Here is a 12,614-nt window from a genome sequence, read left to right as displayed (position 1 = left end):
ACCAGTTGATGAAGCCTCTTCCCAGAGCGCTCGTAGACTCGTTCAGAATCCTCTTCGGATGATAGGCAGAGCAGAACAATAAAACTGCTCGGCTCTGAAGCGAAAATATGAATGTGCGTTGCACCTGCTGCCTACTTATGCACGTGCCGTGACGAGCAGCAGCTGGATGCAATTATCGCATGCCAATGTGCATTGGCTCGTTTAGTTTACACTCGAAGATGATAGGGCTCTCAAGTGAGATCCCAATTCGTCAGTCACCGACGTGACTTGGAGTGACCGACTGAAAGGGAACAGTAGTTATTTGAATGTTTACAAATGTTTGAAATGTTTAAAACAATCCTTTCTCTTTTAATGACTTTGCACTTTTCTTCAAAATGTAAGTAAAAATTTACGTACTTTACAGACTGTAATCCTGTCAAATCAGCCGTGACTGTTTTGTTTTAATCTTGTTTTTATTAGGCCTATGACTTAAACCAACTGAATGTAGTTTTGTGTGTTTTTGCAACTTTGGAGCCCCCTACAGTTAATTGAGTGGAAATCACTGTCGTAAATATAGCAATATCTGTTCATTTGTTGCTGCCGTAAAGCAATCATTTCGCGTTATTTCGTACCCACTCAGTGAACTTATATACTGTTTGAACAGACATTTAGCGGGAAGCGTGGGAAAGATACAGAAGCCATTTAGAAGTCAGTCAGGATACCATCAGAATGATTTTGAAACTGATACAGTAAGAGAAAAAACTCATATAACCTATCCAAAAATGCAGCCATGGATGTTTTCGCCACTGAATAAAAAAGTTAATTACAAATTTTTATTTAACAATTCTGACCTTTTTCCCTCGCAATTGTGAGTTTACATCTCGCAATTCTGACTTTTGTATTCTCAGATATAAACTCGCATTTGCGGATTAAGTCAGAATTGCAGGATAAATTAATATGCGAGATATAATCTCACAATTCTGTAATTTTTCCGCGTTTGCGAGTTTGCACTTTTTTCTCAGAAATGTGATCTCTCAATTGCGAGTTCAAAAGTCAGATAATGAAATTATATTTTCTCAGAATTGCTATCTCACCAAAAAGTCAGAATTGCAAGATTTAAGTTCGCAATTGTGAGAAAAAAAGTCAGAAAGAGAATGCAATAAAGAGTCGCAATTATTATTTTTTTATTCAGTGGTGGAAACGGACTTACATAGTTTTCATACCAGACACCTTCACTAAAGGTAGCCCACTATTTCGTGCTGTGTAAAACACTTGTTTCTCTTCAGACATATTTAAGAAAATACCCTAGTGGTGGTTCAGCCATGTTATAAACGGTTCTGTTCTGTTCTATACTGCCTCCTGTGTGTATTAGTACACCCCGGGCGGACTGCGGGGTAATGTTTGATGGTTTCAATTTTAAGATGTCTATCACTGTCAGCTTTTCTTTACCTTCTTTTCGCTGTCTTCTCACTGGATGAATGACAAGGTTGAATATGTAATGCTATTGAAAGTCTTTTTGTTCATGCAACTAAAGTACACCATAAGTGCATTACCATTTCAAAGGAGTAACTTCAGGCTTCCCAGTCAGTCAAAAAAATATTATGGCTTACATAGTTTTATGCATTGTACTGATGCCCCTTTTGAAAGGGAGTGATAGCATGCAGAGATTTTATTCTTGTACAAGATCTTTAGTTTAGGTGAAAAGACAGAACAAGCTGTTACTGGATTGTTATGTGTAAATGGAGGCAGAGGAGTCATCCTCAGGGTCCTGTTGATTGATTTGTTGCTGTCCATGGTGCTGGAGGTGTACGAGTATCAGAACAACATTGTATATAATAGACATTGACTTTCATGCGCTTTTTGTATAAAGCAGAGTTATACATCTCTTCAAAGATCCCAGGAACGTGATCTTGAAAAATGGAAAGAAAACTGTCTAACAGAATCTCTGAAAACAAAGCCATTTTGAATGCTTCTTTGTCACAGGGAAGATGGATTGTGGAAAATTACACAACTTCACAATCAAGGCGTTGGGGGAGTTTACACTAGAACAGCTAAATTGCCCTGGCAAGCATTATTGTGGTGGATCCATCATTGCAAACAAGTGGCAAGTATTCTCTGCAGTTTACTGTCTCTTCCTGTAAGTACACTCACAAACTCTTTGTACGTTTCCAGCTGAAATATATAACAAAAGTATTTTGCTGTAGCTAGTCAAAATTCCGGACACGATGCCTGCAATAACATAAGCCATTTTCAATTGGAAGTTAAAATAAAAGGAACATAATTTTACATGATTAATAAATATTCTGTTTCTTTCCTCATGTCTATATACACTCACCGGCCACTTTATTTAGGTACACCTGTTCAATTGCTTGGTAACACAAATTGCTAATCAGCCAATCACATGGCAGAAACTCAATGCATTTAGGCATCTAGATGTGGTGAAGACAACTTGCTGAAGTTCAAACCGAGCATCAGAATGGGGAAGAAAGGGGATTTAAGTGACTTCGAACGTGGAATGGTTGTTGGTGCCAGACGGGCTGGTCTGAGTATTTCAAAAACTGCTGATCTACTGGGATTTTCACGCACAACCATCTCTAGGGTTTACAGAGAATGGTCCGAAAAAGAGAAAATATCTAGTGAGCGGCAGTTGTGTGGACGAAAATGCCTTGTTGATGTCAGAGGTCAGAGGAGAATGGGCAGACTGGTTAGAGATGATAGAATGGCAACAGTAAGTCAAATAACCACTCGTTACAACCAAGGTATGCAGAATACCATCACAACACGTCAAACCCTGAAGCAGATGGGCTACAGCAGCAGAAGACCACACCGGGTGCCGCTCCTTTCAGCTAAGAACAGGAAACGGAGGCTACAATTCGCACAGGCTCACCAAAATTAGACAATAGAAGATTGGAAAAACGTTGCCTGGTCTGATGAGTCTCGATTTCTGCTACGACATTCAGATGGTAGGGTCAGAATTTGGCATAAAGAACATGAAAGCATGAATCCATCCTGCCTTGGTTCAGGCTGGTGGTGGTGGTGTAATGGTGTGTGGGGGATATTTTCTTGGCACACTTTGGGCCTCTTAGTACCAATTGAGCATCGTTTAAATGCCACAGCCTACCTGAGTATTGTTGCTAACCATGTCCATCCCTTTATGACTACAGTGTACCCATCTTCTGATGGCTACTTCCACCATTTCACAAAGCTCATTTCATCTCAGACTGGTTTCTTGAACATGACAATGAGTTCACTTTACTCAAATGGCCTCCACAGTCACCAGATCTCAATCCAATAGAGCACCTTTGGGATGTGGTGGAACGGGAGATTCGCATCATGGATGTGCAGCCGACAAATCTGCAGCAACTGCGTGATGCTATCATGTCAATATGGACCAAAAACTCTGAGGAATGTTTCCAACACCTTGTTGAATCTATGTCACGAAGAATTAAGGCGGTTCTGAAGGCAAAAGGGGGTCCAACCCGGTACTAGCAAGGTGTACCTAATAAAGTGGCCAGTGAGTGAATGTGGCATGATTATGTGTGTCAGTTCTAATTTTTAATTATTTGTTCTGGTGGTTACTTGTTCTTTCTCTGTTCTTCTAATGAGTCTGTGAACTCTGAATGTTTTTAGTGAGCAGCATCTGTGGATGCTCACAGTTGCTTCATTTTCTTTTTGCTCTGGACTGGCAGGGTGATTCTGGAGGTCTACTTATGTGTGAGGCTGATAAACATGGTACCCGTCAGGGATCACTAGCTGGGGATTGGGCTGAGCAGAACCTGATAAGCCAAATGTTTACACACACATTTCTCACTATCTTCACTGGATTAAGAGCTCCATGGACAGTGGTGAGTGCATAAATCGGTGGTATCAATAATATTTTATTTAAAAGCTGAAGATATTAGAAGGCTTTTTTATGCATTAAAAATATTGATATTTTAATTTTGCGTAACCAAGAACCTCAAGTCTCACTGATGATGCAACTGCTGTTCATTTGAGTTCAAGTTAAAATGAGTTTTGTGAAGATCATTTTTCTCAGTTTGTCATGATATTATCTGATAAATCTCTCACTAAAGGTCAAATTATAATTGAAGATCCTTTTCAAATTTATTTATTTAGCCGTTTAGGCGGTTTTGCCTGCAAATACTTTTGACTACTGACAAAACAACACTTTGGTCAACAATTTATTATTTATGAAAACAATTTAATCTAAAAAAATAAAATTGAACATACAATACGTTTAATTTTTTTAAAAGGTTTTTTAGATTAATTTGAATTTAGATTATAGTTTATATTCTAAACTCTTTATTTTAGTATATTCATAATAATTTATTTATTTCAATATTTTTAAGTCATTTTGCAGCCCTCCTGGTTGAGAACCACTAGTATTCAGATGATTTTGTCAGAGCATGACCAGTAGAGGGCAATGATGTTTATTAGAGGATTAGATACTGTTATCTCTCACTGTATCTTGTAAGGAAACCGGTGTGTTAGGCTCTTAGATTTTAATGTAAATTACAATTGAGTGCATGTAACCCAAGGCTGTCTTCGTTGTTGTTTGAAGCTTTAATTGGAAGTTATTATAATGACAAACTTTGCAATGATGAACTGATTTGCTGGAGTGGCTCTCCTACTACATGAAACATAGCCACAGTCTTCATAGTATAGTGTAAAATGTGGTAAGATGAAGGCACTGTATCAAAGCAACAATACACTGGCTAAAGGAGCATGAACTCGGATCAAACGTCCTAAACTGACTTTTTTTTTTCTATACAGACTACCTTATTTTCATGTTGACAGGAAAATATCTACCCTGCCTGTTCCTCTGTGTGGGCCATATTCCTTCTTTAGAGTTTATTCTCTCTGTAGCCCCTCCCCGTGGGAAAGCTGGCCTCATGTGATTGTGGTGGCCCATACTGGAAGCTGTGGTCGCAGCACTGACTCTACTGGTGCCAAAAGAATGGAGGACTAGACCCACACATGCACACACACACACTCTCAAGCCTAAACATTCACTAACGTAAGCACACACCATGCTCACACGCGAGTCTCTCTACACACAGTCCACACGCCACTCGCATGAGAATCTGCCATCGTTGCGCCACATCCCTCACAGACACACAGTCCCACCACAGTCTAGCACACGCATACACACATTCCATGCCCATTTTAAAGTTCAAACTGGGGAAAGCACACAAACAAGAACCCAAGAATCAAAAAAGCACCACATCTTCATCACATCATCATAGAACAACACTTTGATGTTTTGTTTTTATTGCCCTTTTGGTGGTAAAACACACGATTATTCAGTTTTCATGGTTAACACCACTTTTAATTTGAGACCGTCTTGTAAATGATGCATACTGTCTTTCCGGTGGTGTCGCTGGAAGCTGATCTGTTTCTTATGAGTCAGACATAATGGATGCCCTCTGTCACAGAATGTGTTCCTTCTCAGTCGCAGTCAGATATTTCCTAAAAAATCAGTCTTGAGCATAGCCAACACTGAGTTGGGTTCCAAAGATAAAGATCCCATTGATTTAATTATAACTGACTTACTAATAAGAAATCAACTGTTAGTGACAAGGTTGTTAATTGATAATAAATGCTTTTGTTGAAGCCATCAGCCCACATTATTTCAACTTATTTTTTTATTTACTCGCAGCCAGAATTCCTGGTGAAAACTACATTGCATATGTAATTCTGCCAGAAAACTCTTTAGCAACGCCTGTTCCCATGAAGCACCGCAAATGATATACAATCAGTGTTCCTAAGCACTCAAACTACTTAAATATTTGTTTATATACGCACATTTTGCAATAAATGTGTTATATAGTTCTAACAAACATTTTTAAATCAATAGTTTTATATTTCTCCATAATTTTTGTCTTGATTGTCATGCTATTGTTCTGTCCCTTATTACGTCTTGTACCTTTTTGTTCAATTTTCAGTTAATTTTTTGCATCAAATTTGCATTCACCTCATAGCTCTTTGGCTCATGGCTTATGACGTTTTAACAGACTTTTTATAAAACCCAATAGGAAAAGAATGAATGGGAAAAATACTTCCAAAACCAATATGACTGAAAAAGTGAGGAGTGTCTCGCTGCAGATCACAAGATCCAGGGGGCGTGGTTGGATCCAGATCCAACTCCTCCCACCTTACATTTACCTAAACCTATCCATCTCCACGCCCTGATGCCTAAACCCACCCCATCTCCACCTCTAAACCTACCAATCTCCACCCCCTAGATGTGGATCCAACCACGCCCCTTGGATCTTGTGGGCTGCAGCGAGCCCTGGAAAAAGTAGGTGGACTTAAGTATTAATATGCAGTTGCAGTGTAAATCTTTGTTGTCTGGCAGATTGTTTTGTAAGTTGTAATGGACTATTCTTAGCTGATAATTTAAGGTGATATATAGGCAAAATTATAACAACTTTAAATCTATATTTTATACATATTTATCTGGTCATTATGCATGTGTAATCTGGGAAAAGTTTACCGTCAGCAGGTTCTTACAACAAAAAATAACTCTCTTCAGGGTGATAGAAGACCCCTCCATTACACATTGTGGTTCTGATCACCCTGTCAGCGTTAATAACTGAGTTTGGGTATACAATACATTTTCTCTTACACAGTGTCCTGTTTCTTCCACATATAAGTGTTAGGATATGTGTGCGACGAGATCCATTTTTGTTTCCTGTGTGTTTTGAAGAGAGCGGGTTAGTTTGGTTTCACTCTAATTACAGCCTGTAGATGGAGAGTGGGTGGCAGAGGCATGAGAGGGCACACAGTGTGCCTGGTTTCCTCTTGCTGTTGCAGGATCAGGGCCAGCAGCCACCATGTTTTCACTGAGTGGCCGCCGTACCCATGCAGTGTTCTCATCACCGTCTCTGGAGACAGCTAAAGAAAACAGATGCTCTAAGTGGCACCTTACTCGTATAGCCCCCAGAGGAGTCTTTCAGATAAGAGTCAGTTTGTGAGTACGCCTGTGCTTTAAATTTTGTGGCCACTTTATTTTATATTTATTCCCTTTTGAAATGTCTTTTGAATGGGCTTTTTAAACCTGTGGAAGGTCAGTTGAACAAAACATTGCCAATAAAATTTCCTAATGATGCAAGTTGGAGTAGTCTGCAGAATTTGTAACATTTTTTCGAGTTTCAATTGGCCTTTTTGTTAAAAGGACTCAGCTGGTGTCCAGTATAGAATAAAAAGACATGACCTTGATAATACTTTTTCTTTGATTTTGTGATTCAGGAAGAGGCACTCTTAAGACATTAATTTTGTTCTATTGCTGCCATCTTCTGGAAGCTACATGTACTTGCACACACAAGTAAGTGAACGAAAGGAACAATATTTTGATAAGGGACATTTTTCTTTATGTAATCTCTCAAATGTATATCATGTCAGAATCCAAGTTAATGTATAAATGACAGAGTAAACAAGTACACTAATAAAAAAAAAGACAAAAGATCAGAGTTCTAGAAAGTTCCAGTATCTAGACCTCAAAATCCAAGTTAATATCACTGAAATGCTTTGAGCCCAGTCTTTCTGGGAGTTGCATTTACCTTTGATTTTACACTTGAATTCTACAGACCATTTCATTGCTCTCCTATTTTTTCTTTGTAAACAAAATCAGACTTTTTTGTTTTATTTTTTTATTTCTAAACTCTCAGAAAAAGTACAAAAGCAGTCACTGGTGTACTAAAATGTAAAATGTATGTATTAATATTCACCCTTTTATCTTATATCTTTTATAAGGGTAATGCCCCAGTGACAGCATTTGTACCATTTTTCTGAGACTTTGAATGCTATTGGAGTTGGAATAATAGCTGGAACTGAGAAAAAACTAAAAAAACATTTGAATTTGAATTGTTCAATGCTTTGTAGCTCCTTTTAAAGGTGGTCATAAAAAGTCCAAATGACCAAGAAATGTTTTTTCCTTTTAGACTGTCATAAACTCCAAACTTCTGATTCAGAATGCCCCAATCTCTGTGACCCAAGCCTGTCCGGATTTACTGGAACTGCCCAAACCCCTGCGACCTGGGGCTGGAGACCCCAGAGTGGCAAAGGGTCTGAAGGAAATCTGGGGAGGGGAGGAGTTGGAGGAGGAGGATGGGATTGTGTGTCCATCAGGTGAGTGCTGTTGAAGTCTGTGTGGATGTCCGGGGATAGAGGGCAGTCGACGAACTGGGGTCAGCGCTGGACTCAGTATCGCCCCCTGGGTGCTCAAAGATCCCACTCGCAGGGCCGGTGAAGGGTAGCCCAGCAAGGTGGCGGTGGCATGGGGGGCCAGATCCCGGCGGGTGGTTGGGGGAAAGGGGCTAGACGAGGCTGGAGATGAAGTGGATGCAAGCTGAGGAAAGGAGGGCCAGGCCCAAGGAGGAAAAGGCAGAGCGGCAGGGCTCTGGAGGAGAGGGTCCAGCTCACTGGCGCAGTGGCTGAGGTGGGACACGAGGCGTGCGCTGATGGGGTCTGAGGATTCAACCCCCTCCAGAGAGCTGAGGTATCTCACCACCTCTCCAACACACTCCCGAAAGCCCAGAGTCCTGTAGTCCACTGCCAGAGCACGAGCATCAAAGTAGCCTATAGAGAGAACACTTAAATTATCTACTTGATACTCAAGGCAGAGTTGTTGTTGTTTTATTTTTTTGATACCATGGAGCACCCACAATGACAATAATGCCCCTTTGAAGGACCTCCTAATATGAAAGCAGCAACAAATTTTTATGCATAAAGACCCATTTACAGTACCTTTCAAAAGTTTTGGATTTCTAAAGGATCGTGTGACACTGAAGACTAGAGTAATGATGCTGAAAATTCAGTTTTACCATCAAAGGAATAAATTACATTTTAAATATATTAAAATAGAAAACAGTTATTTTAAATTGTAATAATATTTCACATTATTACGGTTTTTACTTTATTTTTGATAATAAAGTAAATAATTTTTTAACATAAGAGATGTCTTTAAAAATAAATCTCACTGACCCCACACAGTATATAGCCTATATAGTGTGAAAAATATTAAGTGCAATTTGACAAAAACATGTTATTTTTTAAATAAATAATTGCTTTATGCCACTGTGCTAAAACAGAAAAAAATATTACAATAGTATCTGTAAAAAATAATAACACAGTTGTGATTAATCTTAATGATATTTGACCAGTCTTTAGAAGTACATTCTGTAAGTCAGTAAAATTCAGTAAGTTTTAATACATGTAAAGATAAAATTTGAACTTTTTCAGAAGTAAATTCCAGTGGTGTCTGAATGTGCAAACATCACTGTTACAATGCTAGGATGTTGTAGGTAGTTGCTGTTACTGTGCTGTTGGTAAGGTTCATGCCCACAAACATGCGAGTCGAGTTATGTGCTTTAGTTAATATATGAGGTTATAGACTTGCCAAAATCCATAACCCACATTATGAGCAATACTGTATAAGGTCATGAAGGTTTTCCTGAAATTTCTCACTCAGTATCTTCTCTCACCTTTGCCGCCCATGGCATGCAGCAGTTTCAGATGATCCACGGTCATCTGAAGAATCTCAGCCTTTTCCAGTTTAGAGGAGCCCTGACCAAGTGGGAAGAAGGAACTGGTTGTAGTTTTAAAACTGTTTTTTTTTTTTATTTGAGATTGTCCAGTCAGCTGCTTTGAATATATAATATGAAGCATAAGACTAAGCCTGTGGCATCTTACCTGTTTCTCAAAGGCGCTGGGTACGAGTCTCCTGAGCTCCGACAGACTGTGGTTGATCCTGTCCCTGCGTCTCTTCTCAATTATCTGTGGAATCAATTTAAACACAGAACAACAATTTGAAGTGGAAAGCATTTGCTAACTGGATTATTTTTGTGGCCGAGGCCTAGTTGCAGCATTCTTAAAATCAGATTTTTGGAAAAAATACTAGGAAATTCAACTAGGAAAACACAAATCAAAGTCAGACAAGAGGGCTTAAACTGTAAAAATGCATCTTGCTGCAGAGGGTCATGTTGCAGGTTTGAAAAAGGCCAGTGTTCACAGAAGAGACCTTGTACTGAGATCATATACGAATTATAGATTTGGTCTGTTCTCGAACAAGAAGGGGAAAAACAGAGCTAGACTGATGTAAACTCACCCCTCTTCTCTTCTTGCGCGCCAGGATCTGTGAGGTACTGCCTGGAGACATGGACCCAGTGACAGGGCTGAGCAAGAGAAAGAGCGAGCGGGGAAGGGGACAGATTAAAGCTTTGATGTCACTACATATTGTTGTCATTACTGTACTTAATACAACGCAGAAACGCTGTTGCACATCATCAAACCCAATCTAATTTGTCTTGGGGAACAGCTAGACACGGGAGCGCCGGGGTAAACAGAAAACAAGATTATTTTGGTTTAACGTGTTTTTGGACATTATTGTCAGATGGCTGATATGTTATGATTTTTGCATCGTACGAAAGCATTTTCTTTTTAAGCTCAAAAGACATGATGATTACATATCCGCAGGGCAGGCTGAAAGAGTGGCTTTTGCGTGCACTTTGAGCGCATCAATACTTGGTATTATTCTTCAATGTGGATCTGGTTTGCATGGGCACTTTCTGCGCTCTGCCAGCAGAATGAGACTGTTTGTTTTGCTTTTACTTCGACTTCCATGCAGAACTATTATTTTTATATCGTATTGTAGTTCCTTTTAACGTTAAGAGGCTTAATGCACAAACATTCGGTTTGTTTAGAGGAATAGAGTCTACTTCAAAAAGAAAATTAGTTACAGGAATAAACTGTTATATAGAGTTTTTTGCGTCCTGGTTAAGAGTTGCAATAAGATGAGAAAACAATGGTCATCGTAGGGCGCAATTCAAAAGGACCAAACGCCAGTTACATGTGTCTTTAGTCTGCTCTTGATTTGTGTCACAGCTTTATTGAAATACTGCATCAAAAAGACTAAATGACTGAGAGAAAAATGCAAAACAGACAGAGGAGGAAAAGGCATGCTGAGCTTAATTCTCGTCAGTGGCATAGCAATAGGAAGATACGCCTTTCAAGACTAAGTCAAATAAGATCATTACGGGCCTCCATCAGCCGCCCGCTTGACGTTGGCCCTATGTGTGATTTTGACAACGTGTGTCCACTCACATAAATTCCTGTGTCACGGTACTCAACTATCAGGAGTAGTGTAGATGACAGTGATATGCGCTACTTAGGGAGAGATAACAACAGGACATTTTCTGCTGAATCTAGGTTGCAATATTTACAATTTTATGGTTTTTCACAATTTTGGGGACGTGTCCTTGCTGTCCCCACATGCAGGATCTATGCTCCTCATTAAAACCATCATAAAAAATCAACAAGCAAAGCACAATAAAAAATAGCAATAAATGAAAAATTGTAGTCATAATTTATTTTAATATACATCTGCTACAGTGTAATTACAAGCACTGAGTTATATTAATTAAGAACGTGCACTTACTATAGATTTAGTTTAGGGTTGCTTGTAATTATACATAATTTATTATGTAACAAAGAATTGTTGTTACCAGAAATGTGTTACCAAATAACGTGTTAACAAAATTGCTTATCTTGGAAAATGCCAAATATCTTTATAACGACATATAGCATTTATATATCTTGATTTGTGAATATTAAACATTTTATGAATTATTATAAACAGCACAGTGCATCATCAACCCTGAAGGCCCATGTAGAGTCGACCATGCAGTTCTCAAAAAACACCTTACATTTTGACCAGCAAATGTATTTTTGTAAGTTGCTATTTTTGTACTTAAGTTTCTGAGTTGTAGTGTGAACTCTACATGAACAGTAGAGCGACTGACAGCCATATATCATCCCCACTGAGAACATAATACAGTGTACACTCAAAGTTCTCACCAGTAGCTGTCCTCCTGTCCGACATCGATAAGTTCGTCTGTGTCCGAGTCTGGGGAACTGTAATCATGAGGTCTCTTCATCGCCACAGGGTCCTCTTTCCTCGTCTATCCTGGCGAGGGACTGTTGAATCGATGGCGCAATGGAGCCGTGCGAGATGATCTGAGATGATCTCAGATGATGGATTCCTCCTCTGTCCTTCAAATGCAACTGTAAGGAAAACAGCCACCTTCTAATGCGAACACGCCCCTCCCTATTTCCTCTTTTTCCTCTCCACCTTCTTCTCCTCTATTTCTCCCTCTGTCCTCTGACCACAATACAAGCACGCTTGCTTGGGAGTCTTTATTAGACCTCTGTTCCTGACTAAGTCTGGTACTTGTTTCTTCTTTTATGTGTAGTCGTGTTTTGACATCTCCAGAACCCCTGGACTTGAAACCAGAGAGTGACAGTCCTTCTTCTGCGTTCTCTCACTTTTCCTGCTTTTTCCGGCCCTTTCTACCTCTCGGTCACCCTGTCTACACTCGTCCTCCTGCTTTCTGGTGCAGCAGCACAAGTGACTGAACTTGGGCACTTTGGCAAAGTTGCCAGTTTTGGCTCCCTCTTCCTTACCCTCCCACACTCCCTCCCTCCATCCCAGCCCCTCATCAGCCCTCCCTTCTTTCTCTCTCTCTGTCATTTCTCTCCTTTCAATTAGCCTCTTCTCTCTGCTGTCTCATCTCGCTCTATCTTTACCCCCCTCTGTCCCTCCCTCCTTCCTTCTGTCTCTGTTTCTCTGTCTCCTT

The 12,614-nt window shown here is 39.7% G+C and overlaps 1 protein-coding gene across 1 annotated transcript; it reads right to left on the bottom strand.

The window, feature by feature from the left end:
- Positions 1 to 7,336: 7,336 nt before the first annotated feature.
- On the bottom strand, positions 7,337 to 12,087 carry LOC306847611 (hairy/enhancer-of-split related with YRPW motif-like protein). Its single transcript, XM_079381654.1, has 5 exons — positions 11,836 to 12,087; positions 10,088 to 10,154; positions 9,673 to 9,756; positions 9,465 to 9,546; positions 7,337 to 8,559 (listed from the first exon to the last, which is right to left on the bottom strand). Exons 1-5 carry the CDS (start codon positions 11,913 to 11,915, stop codon positions 7,949 to 7,951), a joined length of 924 nt encoding a protein of 307 aa, XP_079237780.1. The 5' UTR covers positions 11,916 to 12,087; the 3' UTR covers positions 7,337 to 7,948.
- Positions 12,088 to 12,614: the final 527 nt, after the last annotated feature.

The sequence above is a fragment of the Barbus barbus genome, assembly GCF_936440315.1.
Source record: "Barbus barbus genome assembly, chromosome: 27".
NCBI lineage: Eukaryota > Metazoa > Chordata > Actinopteri > Cypriniformes > Cyprinidae > Barbus > Barbus barbus.
The sequence above is the reverse complement of the archived record's forward strand: the minus strand, read 5'-3'. Positions and strand labels throughout refer to the sequence as shown.